General features: G+C 47.1%; 1 protein-coding gene across 21 annotated transcripts in view; it reads left to right on the top strand.

Moving 5' to 3' along the window:
- The window catches only part of KLHL3 (kelch like family member 3), a 260598-nt gene that overhangs the window by 187918 nt on the left and 47894 nt on the right, over positions 1-24786 (top strand). For all 21 annotated transcript variants that reach the window (XM_074313559.1, XM_074313563.1, XM_074313558.1 and 18 more), the window contains 2 exons: positions 7188-7350; positions 19107-19216. In XM_074313559.1, coding sequence (XP_074169660.1) covers positions 7188-7350; positions 19107-19216 — 273 coding nt within the window. The remainder of the gene's footprint in view (positions 1-7187; positions 7351-19106; positions 19217-24786) is intronic.

Below are 24786 nucleotides of genomic sequence, written 5' to 3'. Positions count from 1 at the left end.
TGGTGGTTATATCAAATCACAATCACGTTTAAATAAATTCGTTTAGGCACTTGATATAAATATTGAGATTTACAAAATGCAAGAAATTACATTCTTTGTAACTCTTAACAAGAAATGCTAGATGTCAACCTAAGAACGTGCATAGGGTAAATAATTAAAAAAAAATCTCACATTAGGGCGTATCAGTCATTAAATAATCATATAGCATGGTAGGTGGAATAATGGCCCCCAAAGATGTCCCAACCCCTGGAATCAGTGAATATGTTAGGTTAAATGTCGAAGAGGAATTAACGTTGCAGATAGAATTAATGTTGCTGATCAGCTGAACATGCAGTGGGGCGATTACTTGGGGTTGCTCAGGTGGGCCTGATGTGATTGCAACGGCTCTTCAAGTGGAAGTGGGAGGCAGAATAGGAAGAACCAGGGAGACGTGACCGGATAAGAACTCAAGTCCATGTTTCTGGCTTTGAAGATGGGGAGGTGGGGCATGAGTCAAGGAATGTAGGTGGCCTCTAGAAGCTTGAAGGACAAAGAAACATCCTCCCTCAGAGCTTTTAGAAGGAACTCAGCCCTGCTGACACCTTCATTTTAGCCTGGTGAGGCCCATTTGGGACTTCTGACTTCTAGAACTATAAGACAATAAATTTGTGTTGTTTTAAGCTACTAAAACAAAACAAAACAAAACAAAAAACAAACCCCCAAAACAGTGTGTGTAGGGAGGAGGTCGTAGAATTGTATGACTGAAACCAGCTCTTTTCCTCCCTTTTCATCATATATTTATTTAATAATTTTTTTTTTTAAAGTACAAAGGGTTTACAAACTTGAGAATTAAAAGGTGTTCCACTCTGGATCCTTTTCACCTGGCTAGATATTTATCTTTGCAACTTTGGTCTAATCTAGTGGTGGTCTGTGTAACACCAGTTATCTTAAAGCAGGTAACAGCAGATGGGCTAATTAGAGGACTGGAGAAAGTGACTTGACCATTGGTTTTTAAAAAACTACTTTGTAGGGGTGGCAGCATGGGGCCACAGGTTCAGAGCACATGCAGAAGTAGAGATGAGGCAGCAACTGAGTTTGAATGGAGACTTGGGTCTGAGCCTCAGCTTTGCCACTAATTCTCAGAGTATGGTATCTTATTCTAGTCCTTTCCCACTGTAGGGTGTCAGTTTCCTGTCTGTAAAGTGAGGGCATGTAACTCAGTGCCCTATGGCCAGAGAAGACACTTGCTCAGCTACCTTCTGACTTGTTTTCTCCCCCTCCTACTAGAGCTTCTCTGAGGTCCACACTGACATCCTGCCTTAAGGATCAGTTTTCTCATCTGTAAAACAGGAGTCAAAATAGTACCTATTTTATTGGCTGGTCATGAGTCAGACTGCCTGCCTGTAAATCCTGGCTGTGCCATTTTCTAGCTGTGTGATCCTAAGCAAGTCAATTAACCTCTCTGTGCCTTAGTGTTTTCATCTGTAATATGTGCATAATATTAGTATGTGACCACATCGGGTTGGTGTGAGGATTAAATGAATGACTTTAGGTAAAGCACGTAGAAGAGCGCTACCCTGTGCCAGCAGACAGTATGAGCACAGAGAGGACTTGGGCACAGAAACCCTTTCACCAAGGACAACAGGGTCTGAAGCTGGAGACAGATGGCTAAGCATGGGTGCCCTCTAGTGTGGCAGGGGCCAGGGTGCAGATACCCAGGAAGCAGGGAATGGTCCTTACCACCTTGACAAGGATGGCCAGGGCAGGCCTCACTGAGGAAGTGTTGTTTGGGCCAGATTTCAAGGAAGACTGGGAGGTCAGGCCTGCCTCCTCTTCCTCCCGGCCTGTGTCCTCACGGTGCCTGCACCCCTGCTGGGCACATTGCTGTGTCCAGGGTGGAGAGGGGGCAGCGTTGTGCAGGGGCTCCACGGGAAGGCGCAATGTGGAACCTTGAGGGACCGGCGCGCTGGTTGGAATCAGGGAGATACACTGTTTTCCTTTTTCCTTCTCACTTTAAACTGTGGTTTGGTCAGGGGTGACCTTGAGGGAAAACAAAACAAAAAAGACTGAGACGAGAAAGCTGGATCAAAATGTGGCTGCTTTTTCCTACTGTTACATATCTGCGGAGGTAATCGCTCCCAAACTGCCGATGAAGACAGTATCTGTTGAGGGTTTGGTGCACCGAGGAGGTGAGCATGGAGGCCGGGCTCCTCTGCAAGCCTTAGACTAGAAACAAAGGTCGGAGATTTATGGCTTTGTTAAGTAGCTGGGAGAGCTACGCTCCTAATGTCATCCCAGCCACACATTCCTTGGAGAGACTGAGTTGCCCTTCTCTGGTGGAGGTAACAGGCGTCATAGCTGATGCTTGTTAGAACTCACTGTAAGCCAAGCACGTGTTGATCACTTGACATACATTATTTCATTTGTTTCTCATAATCACCAATGGAATGTTCGACTGCAATCCTTCTTTGACAGTTGAAGAAACTGATACTCGAAGGGGTTAGGTGGGTAGTACCCGCGGTCACATGGGTAGTAAGTGATAGAGTTGGGATTTGAATCCAGCTCTCTAAATCACTGTGTTCTATTTACGTGGGGAACGCGTTTCTTGTTGAATGATTAGAATCGACTTGAGCTCAGAATCATTAATAATAACTGATTTAACAGCACTCCCATGCGCCCAGCTCCATGTCAGCTGCTCTCAGTGTATTATCTCATTTGATCCTCACAGCAAGCCCTCAAGGCAGTGCCATTATTCCCTTCATTTCACTGTTGGGACAGAAGCACAGAGAAGTTAAGGAATTTGCCTTTAGTCCCATGACTGCCAGTGGAGAAAGCAAAATTCAAGTGACACTTTTAATCACATTGCTATTCTGCTAGCTCTCCTGTTGATACCCCTCCCTCCCTTTCTCCCCCTCTTTCACCTCTACCCCACTTTCTTCTCCCTCGCTTCCTCCCTCCTTCCTTCCCTCCCTCCCTCCCTCCCCTTTTCTTCTTTTTCTCAACAGATTTTTAATTTAGCACTGTTTCTATGCCAGGCCTCATGCCTGGTGCTGGCAGGGACAGACCAGCGGTGTGGCTGGGCAGACGCCTCAGGCAGCCCTGTCACCTGGCTCTCTGGCCGGTGCCCTCCCTTTGGACCTGGATGGCCCTGCCTTGCTGAAATTCCAGGAGTAGGTGCTTTGTGAGGCAGGGCATTTCCTTTTGTTTTTGTTAAAGGAAATAAACTCTGTGACGGGATATCCTCTGCTGTGTTTTCATGTTTTCCGAGGGAGAGAAAAAACAAAACGGGGCCTGCACATGAAAAATGGACAGGAGGCCACTAGCAAGCTAGAGAGGAACCTGTAAACTTTGCTGAGGGTCATTCCAGGGCCTGTTTTCCCAGACTTAATGCTGAGGTGGTTGAGAGGCAAGCAAAAAGCTTTTTCACTTAGGGCCCTTGTCCGTCCCTGCAGTGGTTCCAGCCAGCTACTTCTCCAGGTTCAGCCGCCTCCGTCCAGGGGCCGAGCAGTGCTGCCCTAGTGGTTCCGCCAGGACAGTCTTGCTTCAAAGCTGAGGACCCGAGCTTGGCCTTTTGTTCACAATCTTGTTACTGCTGCCACTTGAGGGAGTCGAGTTGCAGGCAAGATAAGGAAAGAGGAAATCCTCTGAAAGCTCTTGTTGATGTGGGAGAGGGAAGTGAAGACAGCCCCTCATGGGCATCTGCGCTGTTTTCTTTCACAGTCTCTGGGGGTTTGTGTGTGTTCCCATCATGTGCAGCCCCCAGATTCCCACTGGACCGGGCCCTGGTTTATCCCTGACACTCAGAGTTTGAGCAGTGATGTATCTCTCAGCCTCCAAACCTTCCCCCTCAGCATTCTGACTTCCTTTACGTTTCCTTCATGCCTTTCTGTACTAAGCAAGTAGTGGGAAGAAAAGGGCCATTGACTCATAGCTAATTGCAGAGTAAGATCAGAGAGGGAAGGAGCAGTTAGAGAAACCACCAGCCCCGTTCATTTTAGGAACTCAGCCTGGGACTGCTTCTGGGCGGGAGTAGACCCACACAAGCTGGGGCTACATGGGGAGATGGAAAGCCTTATAATTTTTTGCCTACTAAGTGGGTTTTGTGATCAGTAGGGAAGTTGAAAGCATTGCGGGTAGCTCTATACAGGGAGGTTTTAAACACTGAGAGTGATAACCTAAGACGTATGTTCAGGAAATATTTATTATTTCATTTCTTTGGCTGGTTGTCATGAGCGTGAGAGTTTAAGCACCAAACTGTGCCGCTGTCCTTGTGGTGAAGAAGAGGACGAGGGTGGGGTGGGGATATATGTCCCTGGTATGATCTCATCCTGGCTTGGCTGGGAACACAATCTGGGGGTGGTGAATTGGACTCTCAGAAGTCCTCCTCCTGGGGCTAGAGGGCTGCTGTCCCATTCCTGCCTCTAATCACCCCTGACCCTTTCGGGGCTTGCCGCACTCCTGAGGAGGGAGTGTGTGTGCTGGTCGTTTAATTCCTCCTCGCCACCAGGGCTGCTTAGGGTAACTGGTTAGAAGTTCCTTCTCCCTAGGTGAGCGACCGTCCCAGGTTGCCCAGTACTGAGGGGTCTCTTGGGACACAGGACTTTCAGTCTCAGCAAACCAGGGTGGTTGGTCAACCTATGGCCCTAACTGTAGGTCTTGTAGCTGGTGTTGGTAGGAGGGTGTCATGGAGTTCATTCGGGAGTTTGGAACACAGCTTTCCATTCCTGGTGTGTATTCAGCAGCAGTGGTTAATGGTTCTCCACTTAACTAGCAGGCAGAGACTAATCTGCTCCTGGAATCTGTTTGGCTAGGCCAAGCAAGCTCATAGGTTAATTGAGTTTCCCAGTTTATGGCCGCTTAGTGGGGATGGTGGCTGCCTAGTGAGGATGGAGCTCAGGTGGTCAGATTGGGAGGCTGGCTTTGTTCACTTACGGTTTAAAACTCAGGAGCGGGTGATTTTATCTTTTTCCTTCTCTGGAATGAATCAAGGTTCGGAAAATATCCAGGACACAATGTTAATTTACTGCTGTCCTGCTGGGGACATTGGAGAGTGGAAGAGAGAGGGTGGAGGAAGGAAGAGGAGCATGTTTTCAAGAACTCAGCCATTGTGAGGGAGAAGTCTCATAAGCTTGTGGCTTGGAAGAGCTTTCCTCGTTGAGAGCAAGCATTTATTTAGCTCAGGAGCAGGCCCACCGATAGTGGAAGCTCTTGGTGGTTTCTGATGTGGGCAGGGATGAGAAAGGGTGACCCACTGTCCAAGTGTGGGCAAACCTGGTCAGCTGGTTACCCTAGTGGAGGGACAAGGCCCAAGAATGAGCAGTAGGGCAGATTTTAGCCTGAGCACCTGGAGGTGAGCAGGGTCAGAGCTGAGGCTCGGAACTGTTTTGGGAGATGGTCAGGGTCCATATTTAAATCACCATAAACAAACAAACAAACAAACAAACATACAAACCACTGAAAAAAAGAGACTTTTGTAGTGCCCTGAGCCAATAACAGAAATGCATGCCTTTGAGGATGGGAACAACTGGAGTCTGGCTGGCCGCTCTCTGAGAGCAGCTGAGAACAAAGGCCCAGGACCTGGCGGTTATTTTGGGGTACTGTGGATGCTGGGGGCCCTGAGCTACGTGGCCTCAAGTCAAACTGTTGTGCTCTGTTATTTAAATTTCTTTTTCTGAATTTCTCTTTGGAAGGTCACTCTTACATTATTTACCCCCTCCATGGGATGGGGGTGAGGGGAAGCAGAGCTGAGGTCGCCTGGATTTGTGACCCAGAGGACAGGCCTCTCCAGCGGTGGGAAAGGCCGAGAGAAACTTGACAGGGTTTGGCAGTCTGAGAACCCATCTGGCCTGCTCAAGCCAGTCTTCTCTGGCTTTTAGGAAAAACACATGCAAACACACCTGAGCAGGAACTAGTATAAATCCAGGAAATAGTATAAATACTCATGTCCTATGACCTTTTGAAAGGAAAGTCAGCTCTCCTTTCTCTGAGAGTGTACATGAAGATGGTCTTTATTGTTTATCTGTTGGCTGGGAGAATCAAGTATGTTTGTCTGAGTCCTGAGGATTTGTTCCAGTAGATTATAAGCTACATTTAGAGCAGGGGTCTGGTTTATTGTGCTTATCACTGAATCTTAGAGTCTAGACCACTGCCTGACACACAGACACTCAGTAATTAAGAGGTGAGTCAGCTAGTGAACGACTCAGTAAGTACCTTTCTGTGTGAAGACAGTATGCTAAAGGCTGTAGGGCAGTGACTCTCAAACATGGCCAAACATTGGAAGCATCTGGGGAGCTTTAGAAACCTCTCCCTGTTAGGCCACACCCCCCATTCCTGTTAAGTTAAAATCTTTGGGGGTGAGACCCAGGCATCAGTATTTTAAAAAGTCTCTGGGTGATTTCAATGTGTAGCCAAGTAGAAGAATCAATCTATCTTAGTCTGCTTGGGCTGCCATAACAAAAGACCACAGATTGGGTGGCTTAAACAACAGAAATTTGCCTCGCAGTTTTGAAAGTTAGAAGTCCAGGGTTCCAGCTGATTCAATTTCTGGTGAGATTCTTTTCCTGGTTTGCAGAAGGTCATTTTCTTTCTGTGTCCTCACATTTGAGAGAGAGAGAGAGAGAGAGAGAGAGAGAGAGAGAGAGAGAGAGAGAGAGAAAACACTGGCATCTCTTTCTCTTCTTATAAGGGCACCAACCCTTTTAGATTAGGGCCTCACTCTTATGACTTCACTTAACCATTATCGCTTCCTCACAGGCCCTATCTCCAAATATAGTCACATTGGGGGTTAGGGCTTCAACATATATATTGGGGTGGGGCACAAGCATTAAGTCCGTAAGGGTCTTGTTCATCCAAGTGCAGTTCATGAACCAGCAGCTGCAACTTAACCTGGGTGCTGCTTAGAAATGCAGGCTTTCACATCCCACCCTAGACCTAGTCAATCAGAATCTACATTTTCATAAGATCCCCAGGGAATTCGTACACACATACAGAGAATCTGCTGGTTCTTAGGGTCCATGAAGTGGAGAGGAGTGGGAAATAAGCTTGGGGTGGCCCTCAGGGTCAGGCCAGGACGTTTGGGCTGATATGGACAGGCAGTGGGGAGCCACGTAAGGACCGCAGGCAGGGGAGTGGTATGGTTAGAACAGCGCTGCAGGGAGATGCGACCCTGCTGGAGGGGTCCGGTGTCTCAGTGTCACCTTCTCCTCCAGGTGCTGCTCCCAGCAGCCAGCTTGCTGCAGCTCATGGATGTTCGGCAGAACTGCTGTGATTTCCTGCAGTCTCAGTTGCATCCTACCAATTGCCTGGGCATCCGCGCGTTCGCAGATGTGCACACCTGCACCGACCTTCTGCAGCAGGCCAATGCTTACGCAGGTAATGGGAGCCGGGCTGCCACACCTCCTCCAGGCTGGTGACTTCATAACCTGGTCTGCTGGGGACTGCTCAAAGATGGTGAGAAGGGCACTCCACTGTGAAGCACTTACAACTTAGTCAGGGAGACAAGACACAGGTGAAAAGATCATTGACAACAGAAGAAGTCAGTTCATTGCCAAGTGTAATGTGATTAATTGCCAGATGGGTGGCACGCACCATAATTTTCGTGAGAGAAGAAGGAGATCTGAGAAGAATTCGTGGGGGAAGAGTAATTTGAGCTAGGTTTGAAATAAATCTTTTTTGTTGCTGTTTAAGAAAATTTCTATTTTGATCAAAGTGTTCTTTAAACAGGATTTTTAAAGTTAAATGCTACTGCAAGGCTTATCATGACAAACAGTCACCTGCTCTGCCTTTCCACAAGTCTTGCTCTCTAGAGCCACTCACTTTCAATTCTAACAGAATTAAAATGCGGGCTCTGATTCAGCTAAAAGCCGTTTCATTTACTATTTATGTCCATTTATCTAAATAATATGTTTACACCACTGTTTTACTGGTTTTGGATATTATCAGTTGACTTTCCACAGAAGAATAATGATTGAGATTTCATAGACTTTCCCCTTATATACGTACACTGTTCCCCTCTCTTTGTTCTCCTAATATCATTTCTACAACTGAGCTGTTATGTGTTATAGTTTTCTAATCTGACAACTTTTTTTTAATGAGAAAAGCAGTCAGTAATTGCCTTTTTCTTTTGCGTAGTGTCACTACCATTAATTCTTGTAAGACAGATACAACTGAACAGTCCTCTATACATCCGATAATCTGTTGATTCCATTTTATTTTTCTTGGAGACATTCTCCCTGCTAGAGCTTGTCATCCTGTTATTTTAGGATCCTGCTGTTTTAATAGGGTTTTGGGAGGGAGAAGAGATGAACATGAAAGTTCAGTGCAGGAAAGAAATTTTCCCTGATATTTATTTCAACTAGAGGACAAAAATCATGAGTGACCTAGGAAATGAGTCTAGTCATTTTAATCGATTCCATCACAGACACCTCCTCCCCTTGCAGTAAAGCATCTCATTCTTCTCCCTGCCCCAACACCGTCTGTGTTCTGTCTGCATCTCCTGTCTGCAGCCCACGCCTGCAAATTAGCTGAGGGCCTGCTGACTGCCTACCTGCCAGCTCCCCAGCTGCGTTAGCCCCTCGGTCCACAAGGCAGCCAGTGTTTGCTCCATTCCTTGGCATCTTCTTGTCCCTGATCAAGTCCCAGACCCCAGGAGCCTGCACCGACTCTCATTTCCCCCCAAAGTCTGTTTCTGAGGACACCAGTGGGGCCAGTTGTTAAGATGCTGCTGCTGCTGCTGCTGATTTTTGAGAAGGACATCCCCCAGACGCCCTAGTTCTGAATTCTGACTCTGCCCGGCTCAGAACCTTGATTCTCCTGTTTCTCTGCTGTCCGTCCCGTGTCCTCCTTTCCCTGTATATTCCCTACTCCCTTTCTGGTTTCCCCTCAGGGAGCCCTTTCTCCCCCTAGGCCAGCCTTTGAAGAGGCCACTTTCCTGAGGGATGTGCTCAGGCTTTGCTTCAGCAGGAGCCCAGAGCTTGGCCAAGGCCCAGGCCAGCCCGTGAACACCTGCTGGGGCAGTAGCAAAGGAGGAGCGCTGTGATGCCAGGGATTCTCGGCCTCTCTTCCCCTCTCCCGCCCCAGCCCTCCTTCTTCATAGCGTGTGTGTGCACGCAGCACATATGCCTTCCTTTTGTAGATGGTTGAGGCTTGGGGAGTACACTGAACCCCCACCTTTAACAAAGGCTCCCAGGTTCTGGCCTGGCTTTCCCCCACGTTTAAAACCTGTGTTTTCTCCCTCTGCCCCTTTCATTTTCTGATGGCGAGACTCACCTGTGGGAGAGTAAGGAGGATGCCTTTGGGAATACATTGTCATCTTGGTGCTCCCTGGTCCTGATGTTGTCATGGTGACGGGCTTCTGTCATCATTGTAGGTGTGTGTGCACATGTGTGTGTGCAGATACCCTGATGAATTAGTTTTAACTGGTGTTTATGGAGCTCTCCCTTTGGGTCATACCCTATGCTAAGCATTTTATGTGTGTCATCTCACTTAGTGCATATAACACCTAAGGAAACTAATGCACAGAGAGGTGAAGTAATTTGTTGAGGTCACACAGCTGGTAGAGACAGAAGCAGGATTTAAACCCAGACAGTGTTGACTCCAGAGCCAGTGTTTATAACTGTGACATTCTGTGGCTTCCAGGCCGTGTTTGGACATAAGGTGGCTCTGTGAATTGGAAATTGAGGAGTGTTGGTGGCTGGAGTTGGCATTTTCCATTGGAAGTGTGAGCCTGGAAGCCTGTGCCACAGTCACCAGATGCCAACAACCAGACGTTGTAGACAGGCGAGCAGCTGTCTCTGCTAGACACAGGGTGTTTAGTCATCTGAGAGTGGGGAAGCGAGACGTGGATGCCTTCTCTTTCCTGGTGGGAGGCTGCTCCTCACTGCCTGTGTGGGGCCCTCCCACTTTCCCTGGCTTGGCCAGTGCGACTTCAGGCTGAGCGCCTCCTCCCTGTCGCACAGGCCTTCTGTGGAGACTGTGACCCCCTCCTGTTGGAGCTTTCTTTGCAGTCTGCAGCAGAGAAGTCATGGTAATACAGAGGTTGATAAGCCCATGATGAGAAGACATTAGAAGAAGTAGTGTGAGGTAAGATTCTGCAGTGGAGAAGGAAGTACAAGATGGCTGTCTGCTTACTCCCTTGCATCCACCCACTGATGTGAGCCTGCTTTGTTTCTTTGTTCTTCTCTCCCTGACTTGAGATGGAATCTGGTGCTCTCTGCCATTGCTGCCTCTTGAGACCTAGCTGCTGCCTCATCCCACTGTAGGTGTGGAGGGCTGGGTATCCACTGGGGCCACATGAAAGGGACAGTGACGGCCTTTGTGGTCACTGGCTTCTCTGGCCCCATGCCTCGCGGTAGGAGGTGTTTTAAACCAACCAATTACAAGGAGACTCTCCAGATCAGAGCTAGGGATCAGATCACTTTGGAGCCGAGTGACCCAAGGCCTGTTTTCTCTGTGATGGGGGTAGTACATCTTGCCCTGTTTTCAGGACGGTTTGGGGTGGGGCAGGACAGGGAGGAGATTCTCCTGCAGAAGTAGGTGCCACCAAGGCCGTCTTCTGGAGCCTTCTTGCTAATGTGTCCTCCACAGTAAGTGTCTCAGAGCTGGGTCCTGGCAGGGAGGGGACTCCATGGGTCACTACCACCAAAGCATGTGCTTCGGGGGAGAGGACCATTTCCAGAGCTTCTGCTTTTGGTTTCGCTGCATCCAGATGCACAGGCAGGTATGTCCTGCTTCCCCACCCTCCCTAGTCTCTGGCCAGCTGGCTTCTGCTTCACTTGTCGGTGGCCCCAGCTTTGCCTCTGAATTCTGTTCTTTTTCCTTCTCCAAGACAAACTTTCTCTTGCTGGTATAATTCTTGCTGTTGTTATCGCTGTTAATCCCAAATCACATGTGATTATTACAGAAAAAGCAGACAGGCAGGAAGAGCAGAAAAGGTACCACAGTTCTACCCAGAGAGAACCGTGGGCAGCACCTTCATGTATAGCTTTCCCGATCATTTTTGTTGCCTGTGTATGTTTTCCAGCTTAAAAAAACTTTTTTTTTGCAGTATATTCTGAACATCCTTCTATGTTAGCAGATACATTCCTATGCCATTGTTTTAAAACTTTACAGAATGTATTAAAAAAAAATTCCAAAAAAAGCAAAACAAAACAAAAAATTCAAACAGTACACAAAGGTATAAAATGCGAATTCAGTCTTTTCCCAAACCCTCTCTGAAGCGCGCAGGGGCCCTACAGAAAAAAATGTATGTATCCTGCTTTTTAACTTACCCCAATAGAAACATTCTGTACTCATTGTACTTTTGTTTGACTTAATACAAAATCTTGGAGTTCTTTACAGACCCTTGTGTTTGGGTATGTATATCCTATTCTTTTGATCGTGGGTGAACTATAATTAATTTAACCTCAGTCCTGATTTATGGGCATAATGTTACTCGTCTTTTTCTTTTCTATAAAATGCTTGAGTGAGAAGTTTTCTACCTAATATTCTGGAGTACACTTGCTGGTATGTTTGTAATAGTGATTGTACCTGTAGGGTAACATCTTAGTACCATCAGGTAGCTCACAGAGTATATGCCTTTAAACAATTTTTGATAGATATTGCAAATTGCTCTCTAAAACATGGAACCATTTTTAAGGTCAGCTCCTGCCTTCTGAGAAGTCTTCAGCCCCCCTGGTGAAGGCCCCGAGAGGCAGACATATCTGCTGTGACGGGCTGGAGCACCACCTCTGGCCACCCAGCTGCCTCTTTGGTTTCCTGTTTAGAATGGCCCTGTCTCTTCCTGCTGTGGCAGTCCCTCCTGCTTCCTCTGGGGCAGATTTCCCCGCTCAAGGTTGTGCCTCCAGGTTTTTGCTGTGATAATGTCATTCTGGGGTAGGGGAGTGTGTGTCCCGTATTTAGAAGCTGACTGCTTAGACCCTTGGCCCCAGCTGATGCTGTCAGAGTCCTCCTGCGTAGCTAGTAGCTGGGAAAGGGACCCTGGTGTTTTGCACAGCTTGTTTCTTATACCTCATTATTGTTTCCAGGGACAGCTTAATCTTTAACCTCAGAGGCCAGGGCAGGTTTATGGGGACTTTGTTGTTTGGTAATTGGACGGCCATGCACAGGGCCATCAGCAGAGCCAGTTGGGAGGGACGTTAATGGGACCCTGTTAATGAAATGGCAATTAAAATTCTTTGGACATGTTGTTTACATCAGGCTGCCAAAGCCTAGCTAAAACCCTCCAGCCATGGGATGGAAAAGCCATCGGCTTTCAAGTGTTTGTGGAGAGAAATGGCCTTTTTTCGACTGATTGAGTCATTGGAGATCACAGAACAAAGTGATTCAACTAAGGGCAGCAACGAACTTTGACAAATCATTCAAACATAAACCTCTGACCCAGGGAGGGTTGTCTTGTAAATTGCTGCCTCCAACTTGGCATCATAAAATAATGAAGATGACAGTGATCCTCGTAGGGGTTTCAGTCATTTCTAAACACTTGCTAGATGCCCGGCCTGGTGCTGCACATGCCGTAGGCATTCCTTCCCTTTGGCGATGTAACTGGGAGAGGTAGTTGTTATTTTCCCAATTTACAGATGAAGAAATGGAAACTCCAGAAATGTTTAGTAACTTGCCCAAGACCACATAGTTTACACGTGGCAATGCCAAGATGCACGACGAGGCTGCCTGACTCCAGAGCCTGTGCTCTGAGCCCACTACTTCTTTTCGCATCCATCCCGGCCTCTCTCTCCGTGGTGGTGGCCTCCTGCCTCCCCCTGATTTTCGGCTGCTTGCTGGAGGTGGCAAATGAAGCAGTAGTGTAGACACAGGTAGTTTCTGTTGTTAGATGTTCTTCACGTTGGGATTTTAGGAAGCTTCTCTTATTCCCCCCATTCTCTGGGTAACAGGGAACTCTGGTGTTGAATCAATAATACTGATAAGTAGGCAGTTTGATATAGCCCTTGGCCGTGTGTGTGTGTGTGTGTGTGTGTGTGTGTGTGTGTATGTGTGTGTTAGAGAGAAAGGGGGAGGGACTACACATATATTAGTGGAATTAAGTCAATATGGAGGGTGGAGGTAGTAATATTTGGAGTCTGAGGGCCCACGGTCATGACCCTTGTGGAAAGAGGTTGAAGTAGGTCTCTGTTACTTCCCTGGGGGAGCTGAGCCTTCTCCTGGAGCAGGGAAACCCGGGGCCCCAAAAGCCAAATATTGATTCAAGGAAGCTTACCTCTGCCCTCAAAAAAATAGGGCAATAGGAGGTGAGAGAGAGAGGGAGAGAGAGGGAAAGAGAGAGATTTAAGACAGTTGTTTTATTTTTTTCCCTACTAAAATGTTTTGATTCTGTTTGTGTGTCCACCTGTGTCAGCCAGTTTTTCCTGGGGCGTATAACCGGTGGTTCAATTCAGAGCCACTCATACCTGTTCCCTGGGGCCACTGGCCCTGGAATAATGGGATTCATTTCATCTTTGCAGGTCAAAGAAGTCACAGATGGGTTTTTGGTTCCATTTGTTCTGGGCTTGTCATTTAGATGAGTCTGCTCAAAGGCTTGGGTTTATTTTATCCCATCAAGAGGGTGGAATGGACTTGGGGTTACCTTGAGCGATTGCCTGAGCCCTAGGCAGTCGTGAAGAACAGGCAAGGAAGAGCAATAATTATCTTAGAGCGGACGTGCTGGGCACTGAGGAGTCAGCTTCATGCAAGACAGACCCTGCCCTCCTGAGGCGCACAGCCCGGTATGAGAGAAACTCATCCGATGATAAAACAGGCTCATTAGGGCCACGGTAATTTTTATTTCCTGTTTTGGAGCCTTTGGGAACACAGAAGGGCATCACTTCACCTAGCCTGGTAGGGGGATTAGGGAAAGATCTCAATTCAGAGATTAGGTCTGAGATGTGAACATGTAAGACTGAGGCCAAAATGTTTAGAACACCACTATGCTGAGATGATTTTCTTTTGGAAGAAAGGTCATTAGATTCATATTCTTTTTGTCTCCGTATAGCACCCCTAACGGGGAATCTCAGGGTGCTCTGATGTCTGTTTTGAATTTTACTCCAATGGCCTGCTTAGGACAAGTTACTATCATCTTCGGACTAAAATACTCGTCAGAAGCTTGTTACTGTGATCAGACAGCCTTGGTTTCAAAACCTGGGCTGACCACTTACCGCTGTGTGATCCTAAGCACATGACTAAATAACTTTTTGAGCTTCCATTTCTCCATCTGTAAAATGGGGATATTGACATTCACTTCAGCAAGACTTTTGGGAGAAGTAAGTGACATAACACATGTAAAATGCCTGGTGTAGTGTTAGCTGCTATTAGGAAATACCCTCAGTTTTTCCCAGGCCTGCTTCCTTGAAAAGACCCAGCTCTGCCCCTAAAGCAAGCCCTATCCTGGGAAATGTGCCAGCCAAAGACATGTGCCATCCAAATGTTTTCATCTTTTCAAGGTTGGGAAGTTTTGTGTGGCTTGGTGTGGGGAAAGGACTTGAAGTTACTGAGGCCCCTCCCCTTCTCCATAATTTCTCAACCTAAGGGACAGGAACAGACACATGCTGTTTCCTTAATCAAAACTTGGAGCTTAAACAGTATTTGTTACTTATAGTAAAGCCTGGTTAATTAGGACTCTTAACCAGAACTCTTAATTGACTCCCCCCCCCGCCCCCGCCTCTGTTTTCATTTCTCTTTAAGGAAAAAGAAGCAAAAGGACAAGAAAAGGTAAAGTTTATTACTGGAGACTCCCCCTTCCAGGGGCTAGCCCGTGGTTAGAAGACCCTATGCCCCCTGCACACCCCACCTGTCCCCCAGATCGAGCCTTGCCTGCCTGTCCATTGCATCTCCCGGAGCCTGGCCCAGTTCCCCATACTTAGTGGGCGTTCACTGAACATTTGTTAGATGAATGAAGACGTAGCCTAGGCTCTAGCCAGACTGAGCCATTGCTGTTCTCTGCACATGCTCTGACTTCTCCTGCTTCTATTTCTATTTTCCTTTTATTTCTATTTGGAGTGTCTCTCCCAGTCATGGCCCTGGGGACTTCGGGTTGGAGTTACTGGTGCCTGGTCTCACCCCACTTATAAGCCAGCAGGTTCCTTGTAGGCATCAGCTGTGCTTTCTTTTTTTTTTTTTTTTTGGAGAAACACTGCATTTGGCACATGATACGTTAATAGTTACTGAGCACTTGCAGTGGCCTCGGTAAGTGTGTTAACTATATTTGCTCGTTTAACGCCTGTACATCGTGTGAGTTCGTATTATCATTAGCCCTATTTAATAGATGACAAAACCGCAGCCTTTAGACATTGAATAACATATCCCTAGAAAGTTTGCTGAACTCAGTGGCCTTTGAGGCCCGCAGCCTCGCCACAGGACCTGCCGCCCCAGTGGTGTCTCTGATGCTGTGGAAAAGCTCTGTTGCAGAGGACTGCTGCCCACAGAACTGAACTTTGTGAGGCAGGAACGTGGGCCGATAGTATTCATCTTTCATTTCTAAAGAGGTTTTTAAAGATCTTAAAATGGACTAACATTATTGTCTTTGAGCTTCAAAACAACCTTGAGACCTCGGTCAGGTATTATGGTCCCATCTTACGGATGATGACGCCAGAGTCTGGAAAGAGTTGCTGACTGTAAGAGGTGGAGCTAGGACTTGAACCCAGGTCTCTGACCCTTAGCCAGAGCTCTTCACTACGTGCTCCTTTAGTACATTAACAACAAAGCAAAACAAACACAGAAAAAATAGCCAAATCAACTAACCAACAAACAAGCGTTAAAGGTAGAAGCTGATTCTCAGGGAGGTATCTTCTGGGAGCAGAGTGGGTTCTTTGGGGGAAATGGCCAGGAAGAGGGCTAATTTGAGAACAAAGTCTTCTGGGGAACTCCTGTTTCCCAGGAAGTGCAGTTGGCTAGAGCATCCTCTTCCTGTTGTCTCTACCTCCTTGTTTCTTGAGTGTTGCTAACAGAAAGGGGACTCTGGTCCCCAGATTCTGGGGGCTCAGCCCTGTCTCCTCAGATTGATGGGAAGGGGTTTTCCTCTTTGTGCCCTCTCCTCGTCCCTTCTGCTCCTGCCCTACAAATCTCCTGGGTCCTGAGTGCTTTCTCTTTTTTTGGAGAAACACTGCATTTGGCACATGATACGTTAATAGTTACTGAGCACTTGCAGTGGCCTCGGTGAGAGCCCTGGGTGAGAAGCTGCTGCCCACTAACTCCCTTGTTGTCCCCACCCCACCAGACACGGTGTCACACGGGGTGGCCTGCGGGGTCTCTGCTCCCACTCCCCACATAAGAACGCAGGATGTGTCTAGGCCAAAAAGGAACACCCACGGAGCCATAGGTAGGGGAGTCACACCACTATATTCTCCCTGGCGGCTGGGTTCACACGATGTGTGACCTGCTGTCCGCTTTTCTGCCAACCGACCGACTCTCCTCCTCAACTCCCCTCGACTCCACTCCCCAGCGCAGCCGCGGCAGTTACATTAGTGGCCAATGGCTCAAAGGTTACAGCTGACGGCCAACTAGCCAAAGCTGATGGCCATCGAGTACCCGAGCCAGCACCTTCCCATGTGAGGCCGAGAGTCTGGAAACTGCTCTCTGGGGCTCTGTCCCCACACACGGCTTCCTGGGAGCCTTTTTGAAGGGACATCAGTGGGAGGTCCCATACGAGCAAAGCAGCAGCACACATGAGGAAGAAGGGACCTAGATTCATCCTGAGAGATGGGAAGGTGTCGGGGAGTTGACTACTTTCTGCCTCGAGTTATCGTTGAGAATTTCTGGTTTGTTCGCCAAGTCACCTAGAAGATGTGTCACCACCCTTCCGTATTCTTCCTTTTCAATATCCAAGTCCTTCTACTTTTAGCTTCATGAGCTGTGAGAAAGTGTTTTCCGCAACCCAGAGTTTTACTTTCTCACTTCCAGTTCTCTTCACTCTTTTCCTTCCTCCAAATGTAAGGTTTTTGGCCACAGAAGATAAAAGCGGGAAGGCTGAGTGTGGCTCTGGCCCCCAGGAATGGTAGCGGCAGTTCCCCTGACTCGCTTGCTTAGCTCTGCCTTGGTGGGCGTACTGCGTTGGTGCGCCGTGGTGTGGTGACTGCTTCTCTCTCTGCTGTTTCTTGGATGTGGCCAAGAGAAGGACGACTCTGGTCCAAAGACTGCTTGGACCAGAAAAGGCATGCAGGGGGAATCCTGTTAAACCCTCAGACCGGGAATGAGTTCTCATCATCCAAAGAAGATTGTTCATTTTCTTTTATTTAAAAATCTTTAGGAATGGACACTTTACAAATAATACTATCTAGGCTTAAATATTCCCATAGTTATGGAGGTTTTCTGCACATCTCACCTAAAATCTGAGCTTTAACTAACGGCTTTTTTGTGTTGACGTATAAGAGAAGCAAGACCAGCTTCTTACTTTATGACAGTTGCTTCCCTTCATAAAGGATCTGACATTTTTTAAAAATTTAATTTAATTTTATTATTAGTTTTAGGTGTACAAAACAACATAAAGGGTCTGACATTTAAATTTGCTTTGTTATGTACAAACATTCCTGAGCCTCAGGGTGGACAAGCTTTAGCTGCAGGCTCCGTGATGTTATTGAGCTGATGGGGAGTAAGTGGGAGCCCTTTTTGTCTAGTGAAAATGGAAGAGATTGTTTACAACTTAATCATTGAGGGTAAAACATTAACATTTAGGGAATCTAGATGAGGGGTATAGGAGAATTCTTTGGGTCTGAATTATTTCAACATAAAAGTTAAGAAGGAGTTTTTTGCAAGAAATGATTTAAATCTTCTTTGGTTTTTAAGAGGCTGATGCCTATGAGAGAGAGGCTTAGCATGCTCTGATTTTTCCCTTTCGTTATATAGCGACAACAGGATTGATACTGCAGCAGCCTCTGAGGGGCTGGCCAGACCAAGTGGGGTAGCCCTCTGTGGGCCTGGGAGGTACGGCCCTCTAGAATTATTCAGGAAGCTTCCAGGCCAGCGTAGGGCCACCAAAGAAGGAAGGGGGGAGTCCTGGAGCCTGGAGGGCAAGGAGCACAGCTGCCCCTTAAGGCGATGACTCAGGGCTGTGAGAGAACTGAGAAAGGAGCCAGGTCTAGGCCAAGTGACAAAGGATCCTGTCATCTCCGGGACCCCTTGGGCCAGTTCACCCTGACATAGCTTGCGAAACACTTCTACTGTTCCTTTCCCATCAGAGCACAAGAGGGAGGCAGGACAAGCGGTTTTTAATTCCCATTTCACAAATGAGGATGGTGAGGCCCAGGGAGGTGATGCCATTGGCTCATGGACACAACTTGCAAATGGCAAAGCCAGAATTTGAGTCTAGGTTCCTTCTTTCCAAAGTGCATGCTCTTTCACTGACATTTCACTGCCTCTGTAACAGCAGGATGGTGACCTGGGCAAATGTCAGAGTAGGAGTTGTCTTTGGCATGTCCCTTGTGTGGACCTCAGACCTGTCGGTTTTGTCTCGTTTTAGCTGTCCCCAGACTCCCCTCCATTTTAATGGCCTTTGCTGATTAGCTGTTGTGGATTCTTCCCAATTGTGGTGGGGCCAGCCGTGTTGTCACCACACCTGGCCCAGTGCTTAGCTGGGATTCCTTGTGAACTGGAGACTTGCTATGGTAGACTTGACTTTGGACAAGGAAGGATGATGCCTTCCGCTAACCTTTAATGTTGACTGTCTACCAGACCCTCCTGAGACTTCCAGCCACACAGCAGCTCTGACCCACTTTTGTTTGGCTGAACTGCAGGGGTCACTGTCTGCAACTCTGCCAGCTTGCGCTTTGAGGGGAAATGAGCTCAGTTAAGTAGGCAGGTCCCAGGGAGACTTTTCTGCAGTGCCAGATTAATCTCATGGAACATGGAAGAAATATAACCGCACATCTCTCTCTGCCCTGTTTTCATCTGTGTTGATGTTCAGGACAGGATCACACGGAAGGTTGGGGGGAAGGATGCCTTTGCTGCTGAATTAAAAGGCTAGTTTCTCTCCAGCCAGGACATGCTGTCTTTCTCTCTGCCTCTCCCTCTGCTTCCCACCTCCCCTCAAAACCTGAAGGACTCCACTCTAAATCCCGTTGTTATCATGGCCTTGGTTCATGGAAGGAAGGACAGGAGTGTTTTATAACTTTGTTCTCTGAACTTCTGCTTTTTTTTTCCTTTTTGAACAGAGCAGCACTTTCCAGAGGTGATGCTAGGGGAAGAATTTCTTAGCCTAAGCCTGGACCAGGTGTGCAGCTTGATATCCAGTGACAAGCTGACGGTTTCATCAGAAGAGAAGGTATGTATGGCATGGCCCTTTGGTGCAACAGGAGCCTCATGGTGTGAGGCCTTTTCTCATTTGCAGAGAAGAAAGAAGAGAGCTTATTTCTTGTCCTTTTAAATTAAAAAAAAAAAAAAAAAAGGCTTTCTGAGCCTTGACCACTACATTCACTTTCTAGACCCTTTAAAGAAGAAGTAATGGTGGTGATGATGGTGGCGACAAAGCTGCCTTCATTTGCTGGACGTTTACAGTTTGCAAGCACTCTGCTAAGTGGTTTTTGTTCTTCAGTTCACTGAACCTTCACCACAGCCTTGTGAAAACGCTTTGCTGTTGTCCCCACATTACAGATGAGGAAAAGGACTTGGGAGTTAATTAGCTTATCCAAGGTCACTCAGCTGGTCACTGCAGATCGGGGGCTACCTGTCACCTGGCCTTAACCACTGTCCCACGTGGCCTCCTGTGAGTATCACAGAGCATTTAAGCGAGAGCAGACCTTTCGGGAATATCTGTTCCGATAGGGGGATTGGAACTCTTACTGGTGACGAGGCTGAAGCACAGAGAGGAGATGGGACCTGCGAAAGGTCACACAGTCGGTCAGTGGCCGTGCCCCGGCAAGAACCCGGGGCTCTTGATACCCAGCCCTCTCCCTCCCTGATCACACGCCTCTTCCTTTGTGCTGGAAGCTTGACGTCTGCCCACTGCTTTAACTGACCTGTGACTGCTGAACTGTCCTACTTCCAGGCCTTCCCTCTCAGTGACCCTTTATCCCCCTTTCCATCTTCACCTGGTTGAATTCCAAACCAGTTCAGATTCTGCTGTTACCAGGGAGAATTCTTTACTCCAGGAGGTGTAGTCTGTCTACGGAACTGAAAATAACATGAGCTTTGGTGTTAGCCAGCAGGGTCCAAATCTCATCTCTGGTATTTACAAAGTGGTTGTGTGACCTTGGGCAAGATACTTTGCTTGTCCACCTGTTTCTTCATTTATAAAGTGAGTATACTAATAGTACATATTCCACAGGGTGGTTGTAGGAATTAAGTGGGATGAGGTTTGTACAATGCCTGGTATGGTAGTTGGTACCTACTAGGTGCTCCGTCAGTCAGTGTTAGTTGAGTTTCTTATCGATCTTACATCTGGCATTAAGTCCTTTCTCCTGTGTGTTCCAGGATAACATTCATCTTGTGCTGCTTTTTATTAGAGTGAGTTCTGAGCTGGTCTTACCTCCTTCACTCAATTGTGAGTTCCCTGATGGTAGGGATCACATCTCATTCATCTCTGTATCTTCAAGGAGGCTTCAGTAAGTGTTTCTTGAATTGTCCTGGTCCATTCTTAAGTGTCCAAGCTTGAGGTTATTTCCTGAGGGAATATTTAAGGAAAAGCCCTTGAAAAGGATTTTACATTGGAAATTAGACTGTGTCCAGAGGCACATGTCCAGACAATGGGGTGAAATTTACAAGCCCTGGCCTGTCCTCCAGCAGAAGTTTGATCAGGAGGAAGAGCCGTTGTTTATTGGCACCGTGGGCTGCCCTGAGGCTTCAGAGGGCTCCCCAGAAGGGGACTGGCACAGTAAGCTAGACTCTCCCTTGGGCTCAGGGAGGCCTCTGTTTCCATGAACTGACGTGGAACAGCATCTTCAGGGAAAAGAATGCGTCTGGCCAGGCCGAAGGCTCCTTCCTGCCCTGGCCTCAGCAATGGACAGGACTCCCGATCTTCTTGCCAAGCCTGTTTAATGTGTTCTCTTGTTTGTGCTACCAAATTGGCACAATTTGAAGGAATCGACTAGTCAGTTGATTGGCGGTGAATGTTGTGGTTGGTGTGTTTGGGGTCTGCCAGTGCGTGTCCTCAAGTGCAGTTTGAGAAAGGAAGCAGTCATAAAGCAGCAGGATTTAGATCAACTTGGGGGTGTTTGGGTTGAATTCATGCTGGCCCATCCTGTTCTGGGATCACAGTAAGCTTTCTTCAGGTGAGGACTTACCGATGTGTTCTGTGCCAGGGCAGGTGGCAGTGGGTTTAGTGTGGGTTTAGGGAGAGGCATTAGTGTGCCCTGGAAGTCACTTGAGCTTTAGACTCCGGCAGAGCTGCTTCCATGCTTGGCTTGATGCTGACTGGCTGTGTGACCTCGCAAAGTCACTGGTGACTTTGAACCTTGATTTCCTTACATGTGAGATAATGGGCATCAAATAGCAAATACAGTGTTTGGCAGGTGCTCAGTACATGGCAGCTGTCATTGTGGTCACCATAATACTCTGTTTTGAGCACCACTCATAACGGTAATGGTACTCAATTTTGCCATTGGTAATGGTAAAATAAGCCATGGAATTAATTACATCTTTCCAGAAACAAATACACATGACATTAAATCTATACACTTAAAAATTGTCTATAGTGGCCCTCATTTATTTGTTTGCTTACATATGAGTTGCTTGTTCTATATAATCAGAGTTTGGAGTGTAGGTGTTTTTCACATTAATGAAGTTGTGTGTCATATCTGGTTCTGAGAAGTTATGGTAACTTCAGTGTGATGCGATGCTTTTCAGAAAGTAGATTCCTCATGAGCTTCATCACTGTGGTACCTCTGAGGCTGACAGTACAGTTTTGAGGCTTATCAAAGTATAGTGGGGTTTGGCCTGCATTTTCTGTTTGGTGAAACCATAGTTTTGTTTCCCCTCAATTGGTCACATGTTGCTAGAAGTTAGATGTTCAGTTAGATGTTCGTCAGTTGAATGCGAACCCTTTAGGCTTTGAAAATTCTGTGATCTATTCCAGGAAATTTGGCCATTTCTACTCCCTTTCATTACATTGCACGCGATAGGCAATGTTGCATACACAGTATTTTTTCCTTCAGTACTGCATTATAGTGAACTTATTGGAATGTATTTGAAGGAATATCAGGGATCTTAATTTAAGCTAAAATTCAACTGCATTTGCAGAAAACTCAACTGAGTCAGTAATCAAATAACCTGTATTCAGCTACATCCACAGTTAAACAGCAATAGCAGTGATATGATGACTTAGTCCTTTGCCTACAGCCCCCAGGTTTCTTTCAAGATATATTTTAAAATGCAGACATTAAAATGGGAAAAAAAACTGTGCATCTTTAGATAGAGGAAATGTAGTATTTTAGTGTCAATGATGATTATAATTGACAATGGCTGCACCCAGGCAGTTTGCTTATTGAGAGTTTGAAAGTGTAGGTTCTGTAGTCAGAGTGGCTGTGTTCAGATCCTGGCTCTACTGCTATGACAAGCTGAGTGACCTTGGGCAAGTTATTTATCTACCACAAGAATATATGCACTATATACACTCATGGATTCTGTCTGTCTTAAGGTCCCCGCTGGAGTGGTATTGGGTTCATGGTAGACACACACAGAACTTTCTTGAATGAATGAATAAAAAAAAAACCACACACACAAAAAACAAAACCTCTCTAAGTCTCAGTTTTCTCATCTGTAAAAGGGGAGTAATGATAGTGTAGTATTTACCTTACAGAGTTGTGCTGAGCACGAATCACATGAGAAGTGCTTAGCACACAAACTGTGTTCATTACTGGGAGATACGATCATTGCTGCTGCTACTACAAGTAACTGTTGGCTGGGTTCTTTCTCAAGGAGAAGTTCTTCCCAGGGCCCATAGTCTGGGTGGTTAAATGGCCTTGTGCTTGGTGCCTGGCAGGGGGAAGAATGGTCATGGGCTCTGGGTCCCCAGCATCCCCAGCACTGTCAGCCCTGTCTGGGCTTCCCGGGGCCCAGAAACTGTCCTCCTACATCACCTGCTTTTGCCTATGCGTTACCTCCTCCGCTGTCCTCACACTCCTCGAGTACTGTGAAGGTACCTTAGCCACCTTTGTCACGTACAGTGCCTGACACAGAGCCCCTGCAAGCACCCGTGGGTGCTGAGCGGATATTCCCTGAGGGAATGAAGAGGCGGATTGGGGCTGGACTCTGCCCTGAGCCAGCTGAGGTTATGGGAATAATTTTTCCAGATAATCAGGACAAATGTACGAAGTAGAGGTCAGAGGGAGGGCACGGATCTTTGCTATTTTCTCTCCTGTTTTGCCTTCATGTCATTTTTGTTCTAAAATTCCTGTTATTTGAGAGAGGACAAAAGGATCTGGTCTGGTAGGAGTCACAGAATTACTATTTCTCTGAATAGACTCTTTCCCTGTACCTCACCCTCACCTCCACCCTCACCTGTCCCCCGAGAGAGAGCGAAGACCAAGGAGCAAGCCCCCCCAGTCACCCGATTCCTCTGCGTGGGAGGTGCTGCTGGGTCCGAGCTAAGCCTGTGAGCGGCCTGTTTCTTGTATTCCCATTTGAGACTCACCACGGACCACCTCAGTGACCCAGGGGCAGGGTGAGCAACCTCCGGGGACAAACACACTCTACGGAGAAGAGAGATGACTCCTGGGTTCTAGTGCAGCTCTGCCGCTGAAGTGCTGGCTACTGGACTTGCCTGACTCTTTGCTTTCTTAGCTGGTAAATATGTTTCTACTCCTCAAGAATTCCATATGAAACACTATTGAGATTTTCAGAGTGACTGCTAATGGGGAAACGGTCCACATTTTCAATACAGGTCAGGAGGAAATCGTTTAGGTCTCTTAAAAAGTTAGATCAGTGTCAAGCATGTGTTATATTGAGACCTATAGGTTAGTTTCTTTCTGCATGATCCCATTTTTAATGTGCTGTTCTCTCCTGAAACTGGAGAGAGGGACCACATTCTGGTATCTCCTAGATGGGATTGGTTCCTGTCTCCCAGGGTCATCAATGTGCGTCTCCTCCTGTCTGAACTTGCAGCCTCTCCAGCCAGCGGTAGGTGTGGAATACGGGGCTGGAGCTCCTTGGCCTGCAGCTTAAGTGCTTGCTGCCCAGGCACTATCCGGTGACTCAATGGGCATATCCTTGGCCTTGGCTCTGGCAGCTCTGCTTTTCTCTGAGGTCATCATGAGCGTTGCCAACTTCTTAGCCTGCAAACAATGATCAGGCCTGTGCCCCTGCCTCAGCGTTACTCTTTTCACTCTTCTCCTTTGGGGACCAGTAAGCAAATATGCGTAGAATACCACAGCACTAAATCCACCCTGACTGCCCACTGTTCTCCAGGTACATTTCATACATACCATTAAAAAAAAAAAGTGACGTTTGTATTAAAGTTAAGCTCAGGGACACGAACGAAGAAGAATTGCACAGCTCAACTTTTTACAAAGTGAAACACCCACATAACTAGCACCCAGATCAAGAAACAGAACCCCAGAACTTCCTTCCGGTCACGGTCCCCCACCCTGAGAAGCATAACTACTATTTTGACTTCTCATAGATCAGTTTTGCCAGTTTTTGAACTTTATATAAATGGAATCCTGGCATGCGTATGCTTTTATGCTGACTTCTTTTGCCCAACATACGTTTTCGCACATCATTTTCTAATTCTTACATCTTGCCAGGCAGAGGTTATTGTCTCCATTTGCAGAGGAGGAAACTAGGGCTTGTTAACAATAGAGAGCTCCCTGACTTGCAGCTGACTATGTCTGCCTCCCAGGCCCCAGCTCTTTATTAATCCATGCCCACCCCAATGGGAGACAGAGGGGAGTGGCACTT

Source organism: Rhinolophus sinicus, linkage group LG10 (genome assembly GCF_036562045.2).
Source record: "Rhinolophus sinicus isolate RSC01 linkage group LG10, ASM3656204v1, whole genome shotgun sequence".
NCBI lineage: Eukaryota > Metazoa > Chordata > Mammalia > Chiroptera > Rhinolophidae > Rhinolophus > Rhinolophus sinicus.
The sequence above is the reverse complement of the archived record's forward strand: the minus strand, read 5'-3'. Positions and strand labels throughout refer to the sequence as shown.